This window comes from Larimichthys crocea, chromosome VI (assembly GCF_000972845.2).
Source record: "Larimichthys crocea isolate SSNF chromosome VI, L_crocea_2.0, whole genome shotgun sequence".
NCBI classification, from domain to species: Eukaryota; Metazoa; Chordata; class Actinopteri; family Sciaenidae; genus Larimichthys; species Larimichthys crocea.
The window spans coordinates 18,577,615-18,603,500 of record NC_040016.1 but is presented as its reverse complement, the minus strand read 5'-3'; the positions used below and the strand labels follow the sequence as shown (position 1 = coordinate 18,603,500).

The following is a 25,886-nucleotide window of genomic DNA, read 5'->3' as shown; positions in this document are numbered from 1 at the left end:
TACTATAAACTGCATCCACAAGCACAGTTCATAAAACTTGGGAGATGCAGCTATTTTTAAATGTGAGGGCCAAAAAGCTTCTTTAAAATTTCATCAAGAAAACCTAAAGCTGACCAAATAAGATGCTAAATAATACAGTATGCTTGTGAGATATGTAATGATCTGAGTTACTCTCTGGTCGTTTTGGCCTTATGTCTTAAGGTGTAAACTATAAACTGCATCCACAAGCACTGTTCATAAAACTTGGGAGATGCAGCTATTTTTAAATGTGAGGGCCAAAAAGCTATAAGCAACAACTGATGTTGCATTTGTAATTTATTTTCCCACTGTCACATTATTATTTTTTTTAGTCATAAATTGTAGCAATCACAAGAAAGGACACTTTTACAGGCGATTCATGTGATTCAAATAAATTCCAAATATAATATTTGTATGTCACAATACTTAATGATTTGTATGAATGAACCCCTCATATACTTGACACGTAGTTGTTCCTGAGCTTTGACCTCAACATATATACTTTTATTATAACTTATAACAACCCTATAGTATTATAATATTTCAATTCCCTTAGATTTTACTCAATAACTAAGCGAGTAAGTTAGTACAGGGGAGGGTTTAAAGAATAAGGAGGACTTAATCGATTATTTTCCTTATTTGTGTTTGATACTTTAAATACAATCCTAAATATTTTATCTGTTTGATATCCATGATTGTACCTGAATGTATTTCTACAGTTTTTTCTACTGCATGAACGATATTTGAAAATTAAAATGTGTAAATATTGTATGGCTGGACATTAATTATGGTGCACCCAACAAGCATCCCGCAGTATAATATACCTGCAGTGTTCATTCACTTTGTCAGCTGATAGTTCCTTATTGGAACAATAACAATAATTTTCTCATTTATTTGCAGGAGCACTAACATATTGATCATCTCTAAAGCTTGTGGAAAGTTTTGCAAAACTCATCACCACGTTTCCAGAACATTTTTATGTGGTTGTGTATCAAATCAAACGGCTCTAAATCCTGCACCGGACAGATAGCCAGTCAAACCCTATTGCATTCACGTTACAATACATTTTTATTGAGCACAGAAACCATGTGTACAGGAAAAATATCCACAGCCTCAAACTGAGTGGGTAACACTGGCTCACCTCATGGGATGGCTGCTGGTGACACTTGAAGGGGGGCAAGCAGACAACTGCACTTAAAACTCACCGAGGGAACAACTTTAAACAGCTGAATGTATTTAGCTCCACGTTACATCTCATGCATGACATCAAAAATAGTATTTCTGACATAATAGTTTTCATCAACAAACACGGACATTACCCAATCTCAAATGTTTCAACAGGCACAGACACTGAGCTCCACTGCTGCTCTGGAAAGTTTCAAATCAGATTACATCGGTTTTATAACATAAAAAAAAAACATCAAGACCTGTTAAATGCATTTCAGTCAGTGACACATTCTGCAGTTCAAGTGTACCAGTAACCCCAACAGGACATTCACCAATAAAAAAAACCCAAAAACGATATTTCATAACTGAGTTCGGTTACAGGCGAGTGACTGGTCAAATATTTCCCTTCTTTAAAGTGAGATATCGCAGCACTTCTTCCATTCATACAAAAAAACCCAATAAAACTGACAAATCTTTAGATATATGGAAAGTTGAGGTCGAATATATCATTTGACATTATCACTGATAAGTTGATTTAGTGACATGTACACCGCACTGCATCAGAGACACACAGGCAAACTGACATCAACGGAAAGCGATCACGGCTGACAGAAAAGTACATGACATGACTGCAAACATCACTGCGTCATCACTGAGAAACACACCGATCGTGTAGACCCATCTTTGTCACTTTGTTTTTAACACGCATGACAAAGTTAGCCACGGCAAAGCGAGCCTGCTGGGAGAAAGTCTACGTTAAAAAACAAGTTTTAAAAGGGGCAGTAAACTGAAGACTTCTTAGAGGTAGGACATGGGAATGGAGTAAAGTTGGCAGGATTTATCCTTCACACGTTAAAACCTGCGATAGTTAAATATTCTAACCAATCATGAGGTCCGATGTGTACCACCTATAGAAGCACAGCTAAATGTATACAGCTCTATTACACCGGTACACTGCTCTGTGCGTAGTTATTAACTGACTACTGGCCAACCAGATGCAAACCAGCCGTGTTAAGATGTGCTCAGATATTATTCTTTAACTTCAAATCAAACTCAAACCCTGGAGGTGGAATAGGCTGAAGCGTAATTTAACTTGAGTTTAGTGGTTTGCATCATTTATGAAGATCTGTATGTTAAAACATGTACAAAAAAAACGAAAGTCATTTACAGTCGCAACACTTCATGTTATAGGGAATTAAAGGCCACATAAGGAAGTCAGGTGCCTCGACATCTCCATCACCAGAGCATTTGTTTGTGAATACTCAATTTCACACGGACTACGTATATTTTTACCACTTGTTAAAACAATGAGCTTTTCATGAAACATTTGCATCCACGATGAACAATGCGAGTGCAGCTGCCATTTCATTTGACTGAGGGATGCACTTGATTAATTCATAGCAAGTGTTTGGGAGCTATAGAAGCATCCAGCGTAATAACGAGCCTCATTATTATTATCATCATCATCATCATTACACCACAATTCAGATGTCAATGTAGGTGCTAAGATATCTTCTGACACCAAATCATAACAATACATAATGACCAAGGTGCAATAACACAGATGTGGAGAACAGTTCGTACAGCGTTGTTTCATACGGGATGAAATTTACAGTTCAGCTGAGGTCACAAGTTACAGGCTCACAGGCAACACCATGCAGTTAACAATGTAGTCTACAGACCCCGTAAGTGTCCAGATATTAGAAACACCACCACCACCACCACCCATACAGTACATACAGAACATCACCCTGCAATGAGTGACTTCTGTGTGAAATTATCTACAATAAACTGTATATATATTTATATATATAATCATTTTAGTTAATTAAACTTCCAAATGTTGAATCTGAATTAATAATCAAATTATGGATGCTGATATCCAACAAGTGTCTTTCATAATATGATCCATCACTCACTGTAATATGTTGTTATAAGAGAATGTAAGTTTGTCACGCAGCCTTGGTACAGCTTGTCCTGACTGCATGAACTCTCATTTGAAAGACTTACTGCGTAACAAATAGTTGTAGTCACAGGTTCTGGGCTGTTTGACAACAGATAAAAAAAATAATAATTAAAAAAAAGTCAAAGTACAGACATAATATTGTATCAACCAATCAAAATTAATTTCAACAGCTCATTAACTTGAATGAAATAAATCAACAAATCCTTTGAGATTACGGTACATTACATGTGATTACCCTAAAGCAAAGGAAACATTTCATCAGATTCATCGATTCGTGATAAACTGCATTTGTTCAGGACAAACTAAATTCAACATTAAAACATCCTATTGTATCATTTTTTCCGGTCTTGACAACAGTATAATGTATCAGCAGCTCTCTGCTTTCAAATCCACTGACTACTTGCACATTTTTAACAAACAAAACAAACAAATAATACTATAAAGGTCAATTAGCCCACCTCATTACACATTAGATTATTTCATTTAAAATTTACAGATCCTCACAGACTTTGATTAATGGGAGCCATTTGTTCATTTATCATAATAATTTGTGAGTGTGCCGTATGGAAAGAGCTGAAAATCAATTCTACAGAAACAAATGTGCAAAAGGTCCAGAGACAACAACAAATCACTTTGATAGAACAGACGGGAAACGTCATTGTTGTTTAGTCAATCATACTGTATCTACAAGGATTTATATTTACAATGTCGGACTTTCTCTTTCATGCATCGTTTTTTATGCAGTGGACTGAAAACCAGTATGATTAAACCAATGACACTGGCTTCACCATTAAGGGGATTACATTTGGGAAGTTATGACCATATCTACAATGATCTGATTTACATTAATTTCCTTTCGATGAAGGTGATTTACCAAAAAATAAATGACTGCAAGTCAGTGTTGTATAATTAAAGAATATTCATTTAATAATGGGGTCAAGTTAACCCCGGGCTTCATGTATTGTTTCTTGGGTTTATAATAAATATACTTTGAATGATGGAAACTCAGCTGACGGAGCACTTTCCCTGAAGGGCCAGTGAGATGAAGAGAGAGAGAGACAGACAGAAGGGGAAAAAGATGAAGAGATGTGTGGTTGTGAAGTCACTACCAGTCTGCATTATCCCAGGTTTCCTCAGCGGGTTTCGTGGGACTCTTCTTCGTCTTCCCCTCTGCCTTCTCCCAGTTGTTGTCCCAGGCCTCCCAGCTCTCCTCTGTGCTGTGTTTATTGTTGGACGCTGCTTCGGAGCCCCAATTGTCCCAACTGTCAGAGCTCTTCTTTGCAGAGTTATCCGCGATGGTCCAGCTGTCACTGCTGGGAGATTTCTTTGCCTTTAAGGAGTTGTTGCTGCCAAAGGTTTCCCAAAAGTCCCTATTGACAGGCTGGCTTGAACTGCCCTGATATCCCTCAGTGGCATCCATGTTCTGGTAGCTGTCTCCAGTAGACCTAAACAGTCAGGAAAGATGAAGAAATGCTTGAACACCTTGAAGGAATTTGTATGCGAGAGATTAAAATTGTATGCTGTTGTTGTTTATACCCGTCTTCCGGTTTTCCAGTGAAGAGATTAGTCAGTTTTGCACCAGCTCCCTGAACCTAAAGAGCAGAGGAAACTTGAGCTGACAGCTGTGATGTGAAGTGTTAAAACATCAGGAAGATTTTACTTAAACAGAAAACTAATATCAAATAAGGTGGTGAAAGAAGTGACATGTGAAGGGACTTATAAATACCATAAACAATCAATGCCACAATTTTAATTTTAGCTGAAATCAGAGGCAGTAATAATAATAAATCTATTAACACATTACATCAGAAAAACTGACTACTGAGTACTCACCACCAGATTAAAATTGGCAGCAAGACAAATGAGAGATTACATGAAATTAGTATTGTTCAAACATTCATCATTAGAGCAAAACCAGTCTCCTATGAGTGTTAAGATATTAGGGGGGGGTGCCTCTAAAGTTTTTGGTCCTGGCATGGTCAGAAAAGTGTTGGATCAGAGCTGCTGCTCCTCACTCAGGAGGCTGGTTTTGCGTCTTTACAGAGTGGCAGAGGTCTGCCCCGTCCTACCTTGTTTGCCAGCTCAGTCATGCTGACTGCCATTTCATCTAGCAATTTGCCATCTTTCACCTGGATGAGCCAAATTGTCGTTAAAAAACGAATAAATAAATAAAAATGCATCCACATACATTTGTCAAACAGAACATGTAGTGAGCGACAGTTTGTCTTGGATTGCAAGAAAAGTGATTTGTGTTTTGTTAGTCGTGATCAACGTGAGAAAACAATAACATTTTGTTTGAGCCTAACAAAAGGTTATTCTTCTTCTCTAGAGAAAATAAGGCCGTTTTTCACGAGGTAAAGCACATACTAGATACATACATACATACATAGATACCTTCATTTACCAATGCCAGCTGTACATTAAAAGACAAAAACATCACTGGGCTTCCTGCTTTCCATCCTAGGCTGTAACCCACCACACAGCAGGGTGAGAGAGATTTTCAGCCAATTAAAAACTGATTTGATCTCATGAACAGACACATCCAGGAGCTGATCGCGTGACAGTAAGCGTTAGAGCAAGTTATGTGGAAACACTCAGCATGACGTATTATTCAATTCATACATGTTGCTATAATAAAAACATTACTTTTCATGTAAAAGATCAATCACACTGAATTTGCAGAGACAGTGAGCAAACAGCTTGAAGAGCTCCGGGTTGTGTCATTTCGTGTTTACAGCGTGTGGCAAGAAAACCTCACCGTGTACGAGACCTAAGGACCGAGACGGTGGCATTTTATCTGGCAGCACAGAGCAGTGAAGCCTGACTTACATTTCTGGGGAAGGAGGAGATAAATTCAGCTCTTTGTGAGATTTACGGGCTCATAAATTTGGTTAAGATCTCCGTACCAAACGCAGATTTCCTTATTTGTAAAGGAGGGTGTGGCACAGCTTTGAAAGCTGAATTGGATTACAACATTTGCTGCGTGTGCATGTGTTTTAAATGCCTTCGAATGAGGCATGTTATCAGAAAAAGATTTAAAAATATAGAAATGTACTCAAAAGGCTTGACCAGTGACTGTGCTGAGAGTTCACGCTGACTCACACCCGTTCCCAGATAAACAGTTTACAGCTGTATGCTTCTGGAAATCCCAACGCTGAGTCACTAACTGAAACAAAACAAAAAGGTTTTATTTCTGTTTCGCTCTTTTTCGCCACAGCTTTTGTCGTTTAATGTAAGCCGGCATAAAGCAGATAAACTAGCACAGGCAAAGCGTAGTGTAGAAAATAGCACATTCACATCTGAAGCTGTTCTTTTTCTCTCTCTCTTTTCTAAAAGCACTACATCCCACCACCAAAATCAACAACTTCAAACATCAATGTTACCTTTTCATGGGTAGGTTTGACAACATTCTCATTTATTGACTGTCCTAACTCTGTGGCCTAGTTGGAAGTCAGAGGGGAGAATTCACTTTGAATGAAACACAGTTTAACATTCACAGCAGAGCAAGACACTGAGCTGCTTGTTCTGCGGTTGCATGAAGAGACTGATCATTCCCATTCACCATGACACCGAACAAGCACTAGAGGGTGTAATGGTTCAAACAAACTTGCACTGATGTGTAAAGACATCATCCTGCTTCTAAGTTCTGCAGAGTAGCATAAAAGATTCATGATATTCTTTCTTCCAGATTCTTTTCTCACCTTATTCTTTAGAAAAGTAACAAAAAGATTGAATAGCCAACACCGATACATAAAAACATGTTGCTATGTATTGATTTCAATGAATCATACTGAAAGACTTTGTTTTTTTTTTTATACCATTACACCTCTACAGCCATCAACACAAAAATATCATGCACGAATGGATAACCTTTTTATCAATGCATGTGAGCGACGACCACATTCCACAATACAGTTATTAAAATGTCTTCGTCAGGTTATCCATAAACTCAAAATACAGATACAAAAGCAGACATGACGCGTGGTATATCCAAGCAGAAGCGTGTGAAGATGACAACCAACATTTTTTTTTTTAAATATAAAAAAAAAAGCTGAAGTAAATAAAGAAAAACGGGTGATGTGCGTCTTAAAATAAAAACAACATGATGTGGAAGAAGCGCCATGCACCTATTATCTGCTTTACCGGTTCTGGGGGCGCTTTATAGCCCTTTAACTACATCCAGAGAAGGCAAAGAGATATTAAAGTAGTTAAAACAGTTATTACAGCTTGTAGTTTGCATTATATGTTGAGAGATTTATCAAGAAAAATGCTATACACTCTACTAAGTCCCCTAAGTAAGAGGGTAAGAATACAAAAAAAGGACATAAGAAAATTCAGGTCAAACAAAAACCTTATTATGAATATTAATAGCACTGATAACAGGTTAGTCATGACTATATTAGTCTTACCTTTAAGGTTGCTTGGTTTGCCAGTTTAGTTGTCTGTATGAGGGGGAGAAATGAATGTTTGCCAGTTTAGTTGTCTGTATGAGGGGGAGAAATGAATTAATTACCTCTATTTTTTTTTATATAAGGGTTGTTATTTTTATGAAGATTTATCGTGTGAACACACTTACATTATCTTTAGCGATAGAAGCAAACTTGCTAGCTCCGACAGCGAAACTGCTCCAACCCTGCAAAAGCAAAGAAAAGCATCACAGGGGAAGAAAAATACAACAGAGAGCGCCGCTCAGCCAAAGGATATATTTACACTGGCTTACTGAATAAATAGAAGACATGGCGTTGTTGATGAAGTCATCCTCTTTCTTCTCTGGAGTCACCGTGTTGCCAAAGCCAACATACCGATTCTCTTGATTCCCACTGTAACCCCCTCCGCTGAAGAAGCAGAAAAAGGAACATTTATTTTCAGACAATGACAAACAGAAGAGTGCATAATAAAAAGAAATTTACCTTTGATATGAGTTAACGTCGTCACTCAACCAGTCCTCAAAAGCTTTGTCGCTAGATTTTGCTGTGTTTTGTCCAGGTCCTCCAGAGCTACAGGACAGAAACATGAATTCACTGCTTTAAATATGTCCTGTATCTTGACTTTACACTGGGCTTCAGTGTGAAACATTTCTTTCACGTTTTTACCGATGAGAGGATGAAAGGCTGGTCTTGGGTTGAGGGGATGTCCAGTTTTTGGCAGTGGATGTCTCAATGGACCACTCCTTACCCTCGGCTAGAGTTGCCACCTGTCATGTAAAGAGTCAAAAGAGTGTGAATGAATCTGGGGAAGAGGAGGACGCCTTCAAAAGTAGAAATCTCACATCAGCTCTAATAGATTTCTACTGACACACCAATACACACTTACCTTGTCTCTGAAGAGTGCAGCAGGTTTGCTGTTGTATTTCTCCTGTAAAGTCCAGGTGGGATCATAATCATCTTGCACTTCAAGAAACAGGCGGAATTTTCCGTTTCCTCCCGCTTTCATCTTTTCAAGCTCGATGTCTTTCCACTTGTCCATGGTGACGGAGCGCACAAAGCTGCGGACAGGGCAGTGAGATGAAATGAATGCATCGTTATCAGGTCGAAATATTTAATGCTTGTTGTTCTGACTGATCCTTCTACGCATAAAACATAGGTATGAATATATGTCATGTATGTTTATACGTATGGTATGTCTGTTTCTATCCTTTTTATACCTGCACTTTAATTGTGATTTAAGTGCGATACTATTTAAATTATTACTATAAATCATGACAGCAATCAACACCATAATACATTCTTACCTGAGATGTACTCCTAGGCCTCTGTGCTTGCCAGAGCACTCAAGGCAAATCCAGATCCCGTAGGTCACACTAACCCACTGAGGGTTAAAAGCCCCACACTCAAAACATAGCTGAAAAATATAGAAAAGATACATTCGATAATTAATAAATTCGTATATTGACGGTGGATCTTAAAATTGAACGCTCAAAGAAGTTCTTGGGAGCAAAGATCTCTCCATTACAATTAAAACCTCTTGATGAAGTAAACATTTATATTTAAACGTTGAGTAATTCTTATGAAGCATGTCAGTTAAATAACACAAAAACAATAATTGACTTATTTATGTAATAGAATTATTTTTAGGTTCGAAAACATGTTATTGCCAAAGATGCGGCCAACAAGCACTGGCAGCGAAATTCTCACCGAAAATCACTCCCACCATTTATTTGAACGAAGATGGAAGAGGGGGAGAGTTTGTGAAGGGTTTGTGGGAAGGTGCTACATTGCAAGCCTCCCAAACACCTGCTACCTGCTATGAGAATTATAATGCTGCAGTGAGGTGACACTATTTTTGACTACGAAGTGAAAAGGAAGCCACACGAAGACTTACATTATTCTCATCTTGGGTTCTCACTTCCTTCAGAACTCTTCTGGTCCTTGGACTCGCCATCTTGACCCACACTGAAAGAGAACAGTGGAAGATCTTCTTAAACATAACATTTAGTTATCAAACCCAACTTTACGTTACCAATCCTTCAAGGAATCGCCTGTATTTCACCTACTGAAATCACATATGCCCATTGGGCGGTCTCTTCGAGAGAAAAATGGAAGTGATACATCTTTTTTTCTTTAATTGCAATTTGCAAATTTCTAAAACAAACCTGGCCCTGGTCCGCGGAGAGCAGGATTGTTTGAGATGAACTGTGCCTGGAAACTAGAGGAAAGCAGCAAGCAGAACCTTCAGTGAAGTAATGTAGTGTAAGTGTACGTGAAGAATGATTATTACTGATGTGGACGCTCTGAGAGATAAGCCCTATGAGAAGCCCAAATATCAATATATATCATGAGTGTGGCTGTAAATAATGATTATCTGTATTAATCAATTCATCTTTGGATTTATTATTTTGGATTATCAGATGTGACAGTAAAAAAAAAAAGAGATTAAAATTTTGTTTGATTTTTGTTTGATAAATGGATGAAATCAGTGGCCCTGTAGCTGATATAGGGACAGAGCAGGGACACCCTGCTACATGTACCTGTAGCTGATATAGGGACAGAGCAGGGACACCCTGCTACATGTATATTTGAGCATTTGCATTTTATTTCAAAACATGATCAAACAGTAAATCTAAGGACAACTAATTGTTTCTGAAACTTAAGTTTCTATTCCTTTATGTCAATGAAGATTCATTATTTTGCGAAACATTTCAGCTGACACCGTGCACCCCAAACTTTCCAACCATCTCATAATAAACAAATATCTGCAACCGGCTCAGTCTCACAAGTTATCCTGTGTCGTTGTGCAGTGAATGATCGCCAGCGGCCTGGCTGACCTCGCATAAGCTACGTGATCATTGTAACACCTGTTAGGAAATGCAGGAAATGACAGCACCGATGGTGCTATGGGTACGCTCATTCACAGCTGTAACCTCTACCTTTATTTTTATCTGAGACACAGACCTTTGTCAGAGCAGTCACCGGAAGAAAAGAACAGGTGTTGCTCATAAAATTAATGACACCTGTGTGCTGAGTAAGCTCAATTATGTTCTACTGTCATTAGTGACGAATGCCCACGACACGAGTCAGCTAGAGTGAGGAGCAGAGAGAAAAATCAGTGAATAAATAAAACGTATTCGACTACTGTGGCCTCAGATGCCCCACTACAGACATGAATTATACATAGAAACGTAGGAAAATTTGTCTTCTCACTCACATTCGTCTGCTAAAGCTGTCAGACTTATAGTTTTGGCGTAACACACAAAGATGCGCGAGCAACACCAATCCACAGCCTCATAGACTGCCATGTTAAAAAGGCGGGAACATTTCTGGAGGAAAGCAGAAGTAACGTTTCTTTGAATCGCTCTAAAGGTCACATTTATTCACTTTATCAACACAAAATAACTATGTAGACGTTCAGGAAGGGCTCAGGATGCTCCCAGTGATTTCAGTTCAATGATTGGAATTACGGTTTGGCCAGAAATCCTTCCTGTTCGAGGGGTGGTCTCAGCATTTTCTCTCTCTCTCTGTCAGCATTTCCAACTGACATTCTAACAAGTGCAGTAACTGCTCTGCTGATTAGGGCCAGAAGTTGGTCCTGGTTGCTTGGCAACCTCAAGCCTGCCTGAAGGAGGAGAGGGAGGAGGGGCTATTTTCAGAATAAGAGTCCCTTCAAAATAAGACTTTGCTCATTGTAGTAAAGACATGATAATTGCTAACATTTGCGGCTAATGCTAGAATTAATGGCTAGCGCATTAACGTTAGGTGCTCATGTGTCTAATACATGTTAAAAATGACTATTTGAGGTGTACTTTTTGAATACAGACCCCCGGCAACAGCCCACTCGTTACTCTCAAAATTTCTGCGGGAATTTTCTAGTTAAATGTATTGCCCAGTCCACACTGGTTTTATACTACTATTATATATTTAAACTATATGTTTGTGAATGTTTAAGATTTATGTATTCAGCAGGGATAGCTGGGTTTGGCTGGGAGAGCCACAGGCATGAAAGTATTAAGAGATGTTTGTAGAAGAACACTGGTTTTATTATTTAAACTGTAAGATACGTCAACTATAAAATGTACAAAAATGGTTGGTGAAAGCAGTCCAAAACCAAAATACAATAAATTTACAATGAAACAATAATCACCTAGTAAATCTTCCGTCTAATCATTTTAGCAGTAGTTTAGAGATACTGATGTTACTGTCCAAAAAAAACGCAGACACAGTACAAAATACAACACAACGTCTGTCTTTGGATGGATTCACAGGCAGGTGTGATGTGTTCACAGACACTCACAGACATTCAGGTGAGAGAAAACAGTAGAGCCTGACTATTTGTCTGTTGACATTATCGGCGGACATTGGCCTATCGACTTTGCAGTAGCAGCATCAGTCTCGACATATATATTATTCAAAACGCACAGATATATCTGTATGTATATTTCCATTTTGATTACTTACCGTGTGCAATATTATTTATATCACGCCACTTTTACCTTTAGTACTCGTGTTGCACGTCTGCACACTTGTCTGTTGTTTGTTTTTTGTTTATTGTATAGGTTGAAAGATACTTCTGCCTTTTTTATGTTACTTCTGCTACTGTAACAAGTGAATTTCCCCGCTGTGGGATAAAAGTATAATCTAATCTACGGTAATCTAAAGAAAGGAAGAATTTTTTTTTCTCGATTTGTTAACGCCTGATTGGCTTAGATTTGGTTTTTCATGTTTTAAATGTTATTATTGGCCCCCGGGCATCTTCACATTGTCAAATTTGGCCCTCTTTAAAAAAAAGTTTGGACACCCCTGGTGTAAGCATGTTTGTAGGTTTTACGGTGAATTAAGTATTATGGTATTTTAGTGTATAATTAACAGTTTTTAACATAAAATTCTACTGTATGAATTCCCTTAAAATTACGTATATATAAAGGTTTTGAAAAAGACATTTTATGGTCTTTTACTGTCACAGTTTGACAGTTTTTCCACCATAAAATCTACAGACAATGTCTAGTGTAGAATAAACCTGCCTTTCTATGTGAACGGTCTGTAGCCAAACAGGCTTGACTGTATTTTATGGTTGAAACTAATATTTTCTTAGGTGGTACAAAGTTAGAGAAACACTGCACTAGACCGTTAATGGACCTTTTAGATAACTTATGAAATGTAAAAACTCTTTATATAAAAGATAAATGTTCAATATCAAACAAATAATAGCATGAAATACATAATCATGTAAATAAAAGCATGTATTCTACATGTTATGAGTATATTACAGGTGTTTTTATATAAAAATGAGTGCATTTGAATGTAACTTTCATTGTTTTTCATCTTCACATGGTCAAACCTGTCCCTCTTTAACAGAAGTTTGGTGCAGACTTCAGCCTTAAATGTCTTTATTATATATTTTTACAGGTTGAGCATGTCACAGATCTTCATGTTGAGTCAGACCTGCAGTCGTGTCACACCTCAGCTGCCACACAGGACTCAGACCTGACAACACTGAGTTGACTTTGTTGTCATTTTACCATTTAAACTTCATTTATAAACTCACATTTTTTTTAATTAAACTGTTTAAATTTAATTAACGTGTCTTCGCTAACGTTAGCTGCTGCTGCTGCTGAGCTAATGATCCGTTACCTGTCCGTGACTGATGGACACCGGAGACGCTGCTTTGTCAGACGGCTCCGCCGGGAAACTCTGCGGGGGGGGCTTTTCCTCTCCTGTGGCCGAGGCACGGCGACTGTTACACGGTCACGGGCTGCGAGTGAGGGCCGGCAGGAGGACGGAGCGACGACGGGCTGCTGAGGCTACACACCGGCAGCCATGTCTCTGTTTGCATACGTTGGCAGTGCGGTGCATCATGGGAGTCCTCCTCCACCTCCTTCTTCTTCTTCTCCTCCACCTCCTGTTTTTGTTGTTGTTGTCTCTCTGCTGCCTCCCTCCACTGCTCCTCCTGGGTGGAGGTGCAAACACTCTTTCTTGTGCAGACTACACTCTTACACATGATACACTTAATGCAAAATTACAAAGAAAGTTTCCATGCATATGAATCACATGGTTTTAATAGATAAAGGGTAAATTCTTTTTTCACTCTATTTTATTTTGACATGCATTTTAACCCAGACACACACACATGCAGTACAAGGGCATAGACATGCAAATGTGGAGAGAGATGGTGGAGTGATGGGCAGCCCCCCTAAGGAGCACCCGGCGAGCGGTTGGGGGGTGGGGGATCGGTGCCTTGCTCAAGGGCACCTCGGCAGTGCCCAGGAGGTGAACTGGCACCTCTCCAGCTTCCAGTCCTTCCATATTTTTTGGTCCATGCAGGACTTGAAACGGCCACCCTCCGGTTCCCAAGCCAAGTCTCTATGGACTGAGCTACTGCCGCCCCCAGATAGATAGATAGATAGATAGATAGATAGATAGATAGATAGATTAATAACTAAGTCGTTGAAGTAAAGATGGGAAAGGATTCACCACTCTGTGAAAGACATAAGTGCAACAGGTTAAGATTAATGTATGATTGAATGTATCATTAAAGGCATAAAAGGCCAACTGAGCTATTTTCACATGAAACTAACACACACAGCCTTTCATATTAACTCAGTACAACTACACAGACAGAAGAAACTATATTTACATCTATATATATAAAAGATGTGTGTAAATGTATGTAGATAGATAGATAGATAGATTATTAAACATTTGCATAGAAAATAAATAAATAAAAGTGCTAAACATCTATACAAAAACTATGTAAAAAAAAATATTTGACCGGTTTGTCTGTTGCTCCTCTGCCTGATGAAGGTGTTGATGTGTGACAGCACTAATACACTCAAAATGACTGCATTCATTTTTGCTGTTTGGTTTGGTTGGTAGTACTATTACATAAATCTTATTACTTCAGCTACACATTAAGTTTATTCGTTGATTTATATTAAATCAATGTAATATAAATGGATGGACATTTTGAAATGCATAAGTCCTGCATACATTGAGTGTATTAGGCTAAATTATGTGTTTTACTCCAGCTACACCCAAAAGGCCTTTTGCACACTAGATATTTGGACTTGTCATAGTAGTAAAAGCACAAGTGTTGCTAAAAAAAAAAAAAAAAGTGAACAATGACTGCATTCAAGTTGTCCCAGTAAGCCATGACAGTGTGACGGCATGCACAATACCAAGACCCTGAAACTGAAGCACTCTGAATTACCTCAGTGTGTTTGAAAGGTCAGAGTAAGATACACGTGTATTGACTAGGTATGTGTACACATGCAAGGGATTCACTTTGCTCCCAGTGTACATACACGGATATAGACAGCTAAAAACAAGGATAGCAAGCTTAACAGGTTTTATATATATACATGAATATCAAAAATAACATTTGTTGACAGAATTGGTTGCTAAAATAAATATGGTTTATATAGCCGGGTGCTTTATGTACATGAGGTAGGTGGATAAAAGACAGTCTGAACGGTGTTATATAAATAACCTTGCATTTACATAGCCTCATCATCATACATGCTTAGCTAATATCTGATTATGATAACACAATAGGAATTCATCAGTACATAGAATATATATTACATATTCTAGGCTCATTTACATCCTAATCTTTTATTATCAGGATTAACTATAATTATTACTGTCATTCATATTTATGAGCGCTTATCCATATCAGGTTGGCAGAGAGTCTGAAACCAATCCCAGCTGACATTGGGCGAGAGGCAGAGTTCACTCTGGATAGGTCAATAGTTCATCACATGGCTGACATATAGAGGGGGAAAAAAAACACTCACATTTTACACATATGGGCAATGTGGAGTCACCAATTAAGACAGAAAGGTCACAGCTTGCTGGTAGGTTCTTGCTGTGAGGCGACAGTGCTAATCACTGCACCACTGTGGCACCTAATACTGTCATCAGTTTATTAAACATTTCAACACCTATGAACTAAAACTAAATGTTTCTCTCCCTTATAATATCATGTGAATATAAATATAGGTCCACGGGTCTTTTCAGACCACTCAGTCTTCTACCCAAAATAATATTGGTAGCTCTGTTTCAACTACAAGCATTTTCTCTGCAACATCTTTCGGAACTATTTTGTCTAAGGTTATTTTCTCAGCCATAGTTCTTGGCAACACAAAAGTCTACAAAATCTGTAATCTACCTTCCCTCTTATGGTAACAGACTGTGACTTTGATTATATATGTTCATATAACAGCTACCCTGGAATACGCCTGTCCTTAAATCCTAAATAAATTGTTCATAGTAGAAGACTATATAGCTGGAAGTGGTTCTCTCTAACAACAGCTGAACAATTAAGAGATAATTCTCTCTACACTTCTCCTTCAATATTGCAAATTACTCTTCTTTTTTTTTGGACTGGTAAATGTTTGAAAGCGTCTCACATTTTAGAGCATGGCATGCAGTGCTTCTGTCACTTGCTCTTTGTGAGGAAAGAATCAGTATGCAGTAAGTAGTAAGTATAGGCAAATTCAATCAAGCCTTTGTTGTACAGTATCTTTATTAAGCCTTTATTTGCCATGAATCTACTCTATAATGAGAAACAGGAGGGGGCGAGACAGGGTATTAAAGTACAGTCTCTACTCAAAGTGCAGCAGTAGGGTCATGCTCCTTACCCAATACCATTAGTTGCTCTTATCTGATAAAATATAGGTATAAAAGTGGTGTTGCAGCCGCTGTGGGAGTTACAGTGTGCTGTGCATCATCATGAATAAGTCTACAAGTTTGAAGGTGCGGCTGCCAGTCTTCGTGCTAGTGTTGGAGGTCGTCATTATAGCTCTTTATGCTGCCTTTGTCACCTACGACGACAATGCCAATGCTAAGTTTCAAAACAATGAAACCAACCCAATGGAGAACTCCGTGTATCGTGACTACCCCTACTTCGCCGACGTGCAGGTGATGATCTTCATAGGCTTCGGCTGCCTGCTGGCCTTCTTCAGATTCTACGGCTTCAGTGGAATGGTCTTCAACTTTCTTACGGCTACATTTTCAATCCAGTGGGCGATCGTGATACAAGGTTTCTTCCAGTTTAACTACGGCGGGAAGATTCACCTGGGGGTGATCAACCTGCTGTATGCAGAGTTTGCCTGTGCTGTGGTGCTTATCTCTTTTGGAGCCGTGCTTGGGAAGACGAGTCCTGTTCAGCTCCTGGTCATGGCTTTGCTGGAGATCCCGATCTTTTCTGTGACAGAGTGGGCTGTATTGAAATACATTAGGATCAATGATGCAGGGGGCAGTATTCTTATTCACCTGTTTGCCTGCTACTTTGGTCTAGGGGTGACATTTGTGCTGTACCGGCCGAGTCTGAATAAAGGACATGCTAAGGAGATCACCAGTTATTCTTCTGACATCCTCTCTGTAATGGGAACCCTGTTCCTCTGGGTGTTCTGGCCTTCATTCAACTCTGCTCTGACCATTAAGGGTGACGATCAACACAGAGCAATACTCCACACTTTTATAGGTCTAAGCTCGTCCACCATCACAGCCTTCGCACTCTCTGCAGTGTTCAATAAGAGAGGTAAGCTCACGATGGCTGATATTCAGAATGTGACTCTGGCTGGTGGTGTGACTGTCGGGGCTTCTGTGGACATGATGATTTCTCCTGTAGCTGCATACGCCCTGGGTGTCATGGGTTGCACTGCCTGTTTCTTTGGCTACAAGTACCTGACACCCTTTATGGCCCAACGCCTGAGGATCCAAGACCAGTGTGGTATTCACAACCTTCACGGGCTTACCGGCCTCATATCATCCATAGCAGGCATCTGCGCTATCATCCTAGCCACTGAGGAAACCTATGGGCCCAGCATGTACCAAATCTTCTCCCATCGTGCTCCACCTGAGGAAGATCCAAAGTTTCTGGAGCTGAAGAAGCTGATTCCAGAGCTGAAGCCGGGTTTGGGTCGGACCGGGCAGGAACAAGCTCTCTACCAGGTGGCAGCTATCTTCTCCACCATTGCAGCAGCTTCAATTGGCGGGCTGCTCACCGGTTTTGTCATGAAGCTGTCTTGTATGGCGTCGCCATCTGACGAGGACTGCTTTGACGATGAGCTCTTCTTTGACATGCCCGCTGACTTTAGCAGCGCGGAATTTAAGATGCCCATGAACCACGAAGATAAAGAACAAATGAGCTCTGAGAACACCAAAGTCTGAGCTATCACACAGAGACATTCAAATTTTTAAATTATTGTCCTAACAGCATTACAACAAAAGTTCACAAAGTAAACAGGTGTTTCGCACTTGTTTGCAAGTGTTAAATATGTGTGACTTATTATGATACCAGTTGCAGAGATAAGATAACTGGGATTTGAGCCATTTACCAAGAGCTGTTTAATGTTGCAGAGTGGAGTCATGAACGTAAAATAAGAAAATACGACATATTGAAATAACGTGTAATGTAATAAATTATATTACATACTTGGAAATTCCATTGGAAATAAATAATTAAGAATACACAGATGTATTTTTTATTCTTCTTATTATTTTTATCATGCTGTGCACATTTGAATATTCAAGCTATGCTCTCACAGATTGATGCTCATTGGCATCGATTCTCATTGCCAAGGCTACTGATTACCAGCTGTAGTAATACACTTCCTCCTTCCGATGCCAGCCAAAGACTGTAAAACATCAAGAGTCTAAAATATCATTATCGTAGTAACCAATAACATCTGTTTAATGCCAAGTCTAAAGGCAGATCAAGGCAGTGTAGCCTCTTCAGTTAGAAAGTTTATTGCTTTACACTACAAGTGTTTTTTTTATTTACGAATTACATTTATATGTTTATATTACTTTTATCTATAGATTATTGGCACACTTCAGCTGTTTTTTTTTACTTGAAAGCTTAAGCCAACATTGAACATTACTAAAATAAATCATAGATAACTGGAACAACTTCAGTGTCCATAAAAAGTCCATAAAAAGATTATTCTGTGTTCTTAAGAGAAAAAGATCATAAATCAGAAAATAAAAGAGAAAGGTTCATAAATAACAGATAACAGGTAATGATTATTTTCCAGCTTGGACTGTGATAAAGTACAGGTCATGGGTTACAAAGGTAAACCTTGACTTTCATAACTATAACTTCCAGTTCCTCCATCACTGTGGTGTCTTTTATTAAATAATGAGGTCTACAAAGTGACTTATCTAATTGTGAACAATGGGAAAGCAAAGTTCTATTCCATTTCCACATAAATTGCATTTGGTATAAAGTTTATAACTCGTCTGCTTATAGATACTTTGATGTTGGCTTGATCATCCCTTTTATGGCATGGCACGTTGCATTTTTAAGAAGATAAAGCATGTATAATGTTACATTTTTCTGGTTTAGTTTCATCATTTTTTGCAAGAACAATACACATGACTTTGACCTTAAAATTTGTCCTCTGTGAGCTGTGTCGTAACTGAACAACTGCCTCTACTACTTACACTAACTACTATTTTCTTTAACCACTGTATATAATAACATGCTCTCTAGCAGTAATGTTCTTGTGAGATTTTATTTAGGCACTAATTAATCTGGCATATTCTAACATCAGCATTTGTTAGATAAATGAGTGCAAGATTAAAGGCTGACACATCACCACCATATTAGTCTTTATCATTCCCGTTTAAATTCCTTGTTTATCAACTTCTTGTTGTCCTGAATAATCCATTATCTGTAACTGCTTGTCCTTTTTTGCACGTTACAGGGCATTAATCATTGAAAAAGTGTATTATCTTCGACATTGCCTAACTTTTATCACAGCCACCATAAATAAGGTTACATGAAATACAAAGTACATAGATTAAAATGCCCCGTCTTCCAACAAGCCTAATTAAATACTGTATGATCGTGTCAGATCTGATTAAGGATTAGTGATTTGGCAGGTCTAAACATTTACTTATCAAAAACAAAACCTTTGATCAGCCTTCAATAAACTCAAAGAAATAAATCAGGCTTGTAGGAGCCAAACAGGCTTACTGATGAACTTTGTCATTTTGAGAATATCTCAAATATCCATTAACAGGAGTCTGTCTGGCCCCTCTGTGATCTCTGATCTTGTGTCCTCCAATTATAACAGGGTGTGCTGCTGAACTGACTTCTGTCTTGACTGCTATTTTTAATTGGTCTATCAACCAGTATAAAATTCCAGTGTTATGCTAGATCCAAATCATTCTGTGTACAGGGCCAATAGGTTCGGTAGATGATGCTCTCTCCATCTCGCAGCAATTTGAGGCGCCTGACACATAAGTGCAGGTGCTGTAGTCTAGCTTTTAATGCATCTTCCCCACAAGACTTAAAAAAAAAAAAACACCAGTCTCTGTGTCTGCGTCTTCTTATTGGGCAGAACACAGGTTGTCAAAATTAACAACCACCGTCAGTACAGGCACCCCTCAGGGGTATGTCCTCTCACCACTGCTCTACTCATTATACAACAGTGACTGTATTTTAAGAGTCTGAGGGCTCAAAGATCACGGCCATCCAGTACTGTTTTTTGGCCTTGATCCATCTGAATCTGATCTGATTCTCTGAACATTTTAATTATATTATGAACCGTAGGCAATGAAATCCACAGATTCTTTGTTATTTTACAATGAGAAACATTATCCTTAAACTGCTGCACGTATGTCTTTCACAGAGTGGTAAACCCTTTCCCGTCTTTACTTCAAGAGGGTTAGTGGTCAGGGTTGGGGTTAGGCGTAAGGTTACCACCTAACCTTATAGTGGTTAGGTGTAGTGGTTAGGTGTAGTGGTCAAAGTTAGGGATCAAGGGTTTAGCACTCATAGCACTTATACTGAAGTAATCTGCATCATAAATGCTTCACTGGTCATAGAGCCACATGCACTTTAAACCTGTCACTTTCAGGTCATGAGCTTTATTGTTGCACTACTGCGTTTATTATATTGTTACTGTATTCTAATTGTGACAAAGTGTTTCATGATTATATGTGATTTTGTGTCAGTTTTTGTTATTTGGCTAATTCTAACTGTGGTTAATGTGACAATAAATGACCTCACCATGTTCATGTTTTGCTTTCTGATCATTATACACAAATGCTTACTTTGGTTAAAGGTTATATATATGAGATTTAAAACATTGATATGGCAGTGGGGACTTGAAAAGTAATGTAAAGTCCCCCTTCACTCAAAATTGTGCTTTGCCTTTTGTCACTTCAATTGAATGTTTGACCTTCACTCTGGTTTTATGTGCAGCTTGACACAAAAAGCCTCACATTCATCTGCTGAATGATGGAAATTTCTCTGTGCTCACCTTAGCTGACCGTGTGTATCAGCACGATTTTCCAAGTGTGACGAGAAAACCAGATCAGACACAAATTATTATTCAAAGCAGGATATTTATTTAACTGTTCATGGGTTTATTTCAGTAAAGATCATATGATTAATTAATACCTGTGTGATTTAATATAGAACAAATAATGTAAGTATACAGAAGATACAGCTGCAATTACATTAGCAACACTTAAATGCATTAAATGAGAGGTATGGCATTCACAGTGCAGGAGGGTTGTAATTTTTCATGTAAAGACAAACAACAAAGAGTGCCATCCTGTGGAGGAAGGTCAAGTTGCACAGAGACTACATGTGGATGTCAAGCTTCTCTTAGAGGTGGTTGGCGTAGCCTTCTCCCGTGTCTGCGGTGTCAACGATTTTGGTGCGCTGATTTTGCACAGAAGCATACAGATCAGACACGGTGGACTGGGCATCTGTGTTGCCTTCGTCTTCCTTCTCTGACTCTGCCGTCTCCTCTAAATGAACCACGTCTGAGTACTGTATCTGTGGAGAGCTGCGGCCAGACTGCACCCTGGGAGCCTTCAGGGTCAGGTTGGCGTAGCAGTCCTGGGTTTTGGGCTGAAAGGAGAAACAAAAAAACAATTATGTAACATCCCCACACAACATGATATGTCCAGGACAGCTACTGCTGTTTTCCTTTGTCCTTTAAAACTGTTGAAGTGTGTGAATTGATAGCAGATGCAGAGAACGACACACTCCTTCAGGTAAAACATTCTTTATAAAGCGATTTAAAGACTCTACCTGTGAGGCATAATTGGGTCTGTGCTGATCTCTCGAGTGTGAAGGATCGGCTTCGGTGAACACAGTCATGCCTGTGGAAAACAACATCACACTGTAAACAGGACCCAGACGAATGCATGGAGAGACACACATGCACAAAACACTTACTTGTCTGCATGTAGCTTATGTTTCCATAAATAGGATTCTCTTCCATCTGCCTTGGGCCATGCCTGCAATGGGAAAAGCCATTTTAAAAAATATATATTTTCAGCTTTGAAATTAATGCAAGACTTAAAGATGATGCAAGTTTGCTTCTTTAAACAGTAAATATATAGGCGACATACCTTCGTTTGTTCCTTCCTTGACATTTTCCTGTTGCAGTATAAAGAACAATAGATTCAGTAACAGGTGCAGGAAGTTAACTTGTTTTTACTAGATTGTTTTAAAGGAAAGTCATTACCTGAGGAACATCTTGATACACAGCAAAAAATATTCCAAAATAGTGAGAGGAGCAGCATTGTGCCGAGAGCCCCGAATATTAAATATAGGGTTTGAGAGTCAGCAAATAGTGGACATCTAGAGTCTAGAGAAAGTGAGAAAAAGATGGGTCATAATATAATTCTGATTATAATAAAACGATTAAAGATTCTGTCTTAAAAAAACACTCTTCAAACTCTTCAAAATATATCAACTCCTTCTGCATTGCAAAACACACAATATCCAATCTCTCTGATCTAACTTTCCATATTACGCTTGTAGATCGTGGTCTAATGGCTTTCCAACAGAAGCAAAATACATTTTATAGTCTCGTTGGACAACACTGACTGAATCCACTCTCAGCCTTGCATGTCAGAGGTGAAAGCTACTTCTCACAACAAAAAGTCAAATAGGAAATGTATCCCACCCACACAGTTAGGTGACAAAGCTAACCACAGCACCGCTATGGCCCAACAAACAATCAGACAAAATTTATTTTAGGAACTAAGAGAAACAGCGATATCTAAAGAGTGCATTTCATTTCTTACACAAAGATATTGATACAGCATAAAATGTTTTTAAAAAAGGACAATGCTGCGAAATTAAGAACACAGAAATTGATTTGCGTCTATTGTCACAGTCAGTATACACACACATCAACTTCCTAACACAACCCATGCCCGAGCCGATCCCCAACCGTGTTATAAGGCTACGTTGTAAGTTGGGCAGATATCTGACTGACTGCAGCTTCCTGTTCTTGTTCCCTGTCCTGTTTTGTGTTTGGCACATAGACTGCAATAGTTAGTTATTATAAATCTCTATGCCACTGAACACATTTGAATGAATATGAATATTTGAATGTAAGTCGGTCATTGCAGGGTCCCGAAAACAAGGTCCGAAACACCCACAACAGGGGTGAAGGCTTCAATTTCAATTCCTGCTGGGAAAAACAAGACAATAAAATAAATCATGGTAACAAGTACAGTGCTGTCAGTGCTGTCCTTAAGCAAAAGATTTACATTGCAACTTTCTGCTCAGTCGTCTGCAGCAAAACGTGTGGTTTTACCGAGGTGTTCACACTATGTGTGACATGCATGATTGCACTTCTCTTGCAAGAATACATGCTCAGCAAAACATGTTATATTTCCCGTCAGGAAAACAAAGCCTTGTTTCAATCCAACGTGCAATAGTATAGTCTTGGTAATTTAATTTAGTTGAAGTTGCGTAGACACACAATAATAGTTATATTACTGCGAATGAGGCGGTTAAAATTAGGCGATTTAGGTGCGCTAACTATAGATGAAAAAAACAACTCGGACAGCTTGGTCGACTGTTTTTGTTTTTGTTCAGTGGTTGTAGTGGTTACTGGCTGCTGATGGTTTGTTAGCGCTGACACAAACTTGTTGCTTTTGTCTCACAGTGAAGATAAAGGTTCTTTTTCCTCATTTGAATATATCATATAGGATTTACACATTAAGGCTTTATTCATAAACATGACACATTGGACTTCTCTGCATTGGCTTCTTACATAATAATTATTTATAATACACCAACAGTGAATCATTTTAACGGACTATGAGTCCTTACTAGTTGAGGTGTGTGTATAACTAAAGCGGTCACAATGTGAAACGCAGTCTTTTCATGATGTTGCGTGTTGTCTTTGGGCAAAGCAGCACCAATCTAATAAACCCACTGGGTGACACTTAAGGATGCCTCTGAGTGTGTTTCACTGGCTGCCTTCATTTAGTCGCAGTTTCATCAGAGAGTTTCTGGAGGAAATAATTATATCATATTGTTACCATGGTAGCAGCACATCACAGTATGCATGGTACTGGGCAATTGTGAAGTGGTTCATGGATTTACATCATATATCAGCTGTGAAGTTCTAACCAGCGGTGACTGCATAATATCATAATGTATCACATCAGACATTACGATATTCTGCTTATGTTTGCTGCATAAAATAATCCACAGTGTAGCAGATCAGCCGAGTGTGTTTTCACCACTGGTGTTGAGGAAGGTATTTTGAGTGGAAAGAGATGCATAGAAAACAAGCTGATCTTTCAGTCCAGTCTACCTGACCTTTATATTTAATTGGGCTGCAAAAAATATGAAATCAAGAAAAATAAAGACATCACACCATCTGCAAACATCTTAATTCTGCCTTTTTAAACCTGTTCAGGGTGCAAATACGAGCCAGTCAGAAAAATCTGTCCCATTTTGGTACGAATATAATTTATTTAAAGCAGCAAAATAAGCTGTAAACACAATTCTGGCATATAATCATGAAGAAAATCATTGCCTATTGCCTTTTTACACATCCACCAGATATGGAGCAACATTAGCTTTTATTCAGAGTTGTTTTTGCCACCTGATAACCCTAAGTCTAATATTCACTGTCCTAAATGCTGCTAAACGCTGCTACACCAGCTAGTCGGTAACATTGTCTATATATCATTTGGTGCAGGGCACGTAGTGTACAGTGAGGTTTTCATAGTGCTCTTTATGTCAGGCGACATTAAGATAATCAAGATAAATGCACCACAGAGCTGAAGAAAACTACATCAGGTGACAATCCTCTGAGAGTTTGTCACTTACTAAGTGACCCCTTTCACATAGCACACAGTTTTAGAGTTGGCTATACAATACATGATAGAACTAGGGGAGACGCACCACTCCCTATTCTGATTTTGTCACCATGGAGCAAGTTGTAGCAAGTGCAAAAAGTTCAATGTAACAAACTACAAACTGACAAAAGAAGCTCCTGTTTTACTCAGTGCATTCATCTGTGTGTTAGGCTATGTATTTATCTTTAAAAACGTTGTGTGTGTTACCTAACTAGTCCCTGTACTAACCACCGGCTCAGTATTTTCTTTTACCAACAGTGATAAGCCATATTTGTTGCCACGGTTTGTTGGCTGACTGGCACTACAGCCAAAGACGTAAAACTGATTTGCCAATATTATTTCAATTTACACAAACAATCAGCCTCTCCAGTTGTAGCTCTTGCACTTCATATCAAATTATCAAGACTTATTGTTACGGTTATATTTATATCTTCAATCAAGACTTACCCCCTGATGTCGTATTATTTCCCATGGCACTAAAGCTTTAATGAAGGACAACTCTCTCGGTGTGGCTCTCTTACAATTTTTAAATGTGAAAAACAAGACTACAGCATCTGTTGCACGCATGCACACACAGTGTGAAGCAATTCAACAGAAGAAAGGTTTTTCACAGGACTGTTAACACCCTACAGGATGTGTGCTTTTGCAGAAAACCACAAACTTTTTTAGACTGAGAATAATGTCAAAGGAACAAGTGGTAAGACTGCAAACCTATTTTGGCAAAATTAAACAACACACAATTAAATGTTCTAGAAAATCCATTTAATCCTCTGTATGTTTGAAGATATACATAATCACATGTAACAGTATAAAGTTAATATTGCTTATTTTGATTCCTTTGTCACATTTCAATGTTAGAATATAAGAAAAAGAAATAAAGATAATAACAAAACATAACATTCAGGGTAACAGGATATTCATGTCAAATAAAAATTAACTCATCTTATTGTCACAGATCCCTTTATGCACCTGTAAAGTTAACCATGACTAACCAGAAAGTATGGGGGAAAACTGCACCATCAGCGTGATACTGTTGATTTAACTTACTTTTATCATGATGACCTGATAAAATGAAAGCAAACCTCTCTCTGTAGGTGGAGTCTGGAAAAACCCTTTAAACACGCTGATGTCAAACAATGTCACCAGCGATTTTAGAGCCATGT

The 25,886-nt window shown here is 38.6% G+C and overlaps 3 protein-coding genes across 9 annotated transcripts; 1 reads left to right on the top strand and 2 right to left on the bottom strand.

Annotated features, from left to right (window-relative positions):
* Positions 1–1,067: 1,067 nt before the first annotated feature.
* On the bottom strand, positions 1,068–13,484 carry arfgap1 (ADP-ribosylation factor GTPase activating protein 1). 7 transcript variants are annotated; one of them, XM_010746918.3, is made up of 14 exons: positions 13,216–13,484; positions 9,473–9,543; positions 8,883–8,992; positions 8,465–8,636; positions 8,245–8,345; positions 8,062–8,148; positions 7,872–7,986; positions 7,728–7,784; positions 7,561–7,593; positions 7,295–7,324; positions 6,535–6,591; positions 5,221–5,280; positions 4,688–4,743; positions 1,068–4,596 (listed from the first exon to the last, which is right to left on the bottom strand). In XM_010746918.3, the coding sequence occupies exons 2-14, from the start codon at positions 9,530–9,532 to the stop codon at positions 4,257–4,259; spliced, it is 1,278 nt and encodes a 425-aa protein (XP_010745220.1). In that variant the 5' UTR covers positions 9,533–9,543; positions 13,216–13,484; the 3' UTR covers positions 1,068–4,256. The 7 variants fall into 7 exon arrangements, with proteins under 7 accessions (XP_010745220.1, XP_019112412.1, XP_010745214.1 ...); XM_019256867.2 differs by lacking the exon at positions 5,221–5,280 and having other exon boundaries at positions 4,688–4,737; XM_010746912.3 differs by lacking the exon at positions 7,295–7,324 and having other exon boundaries at positions 13,216–13,483.
* Positions 13,485–16,314: 2,830 nt separating this feature from the next.
* On the top strand, positions 16,315–18,143 carry rh50 (Rh50-like protein). Its single transcript, XM_019256865.2, has one exon. The coding sequence runs from the start codon at positions 16,315–16,317 to the stop codon at positions 17,755–17,757; it is 1,443 nt and encodes a 480-aa protein (XP_019112410.2). The 3' UTR covers positions 17,758–18,143.
* A 2,780-nt stretch (positions 18,144–20,923) lies between these two features.
* LOC104931819 (signaling threshold-regulating transmembrane adapter 1) lies at positions 20,924–25,327 on the bottom strand. Its single transcript, XM_010746911.3, has 6 exons — positions 25,171–25,327; positions 22,080–22,202; positions 21,964–21,991; positions 21,788–21,849; positions 21,641–21,711; positions 20,924–21,457 (listed from the first exon to the last, which is right to left on the bottom strand). The coding sequence occupies exons 1-6, from the start codon at positions 25,193–25,195 to the stop codon at positions 21,209–21,211; spliced, it is 558 nt and encodes a 185-aa protein (XP_010745213.2). The 5' UTR covers positions 25,196–25,327; the 3' UTR covers positions 20,924–21,208.
* Positions 25,328–25,886: the final 559 nt, after the last annotated feature.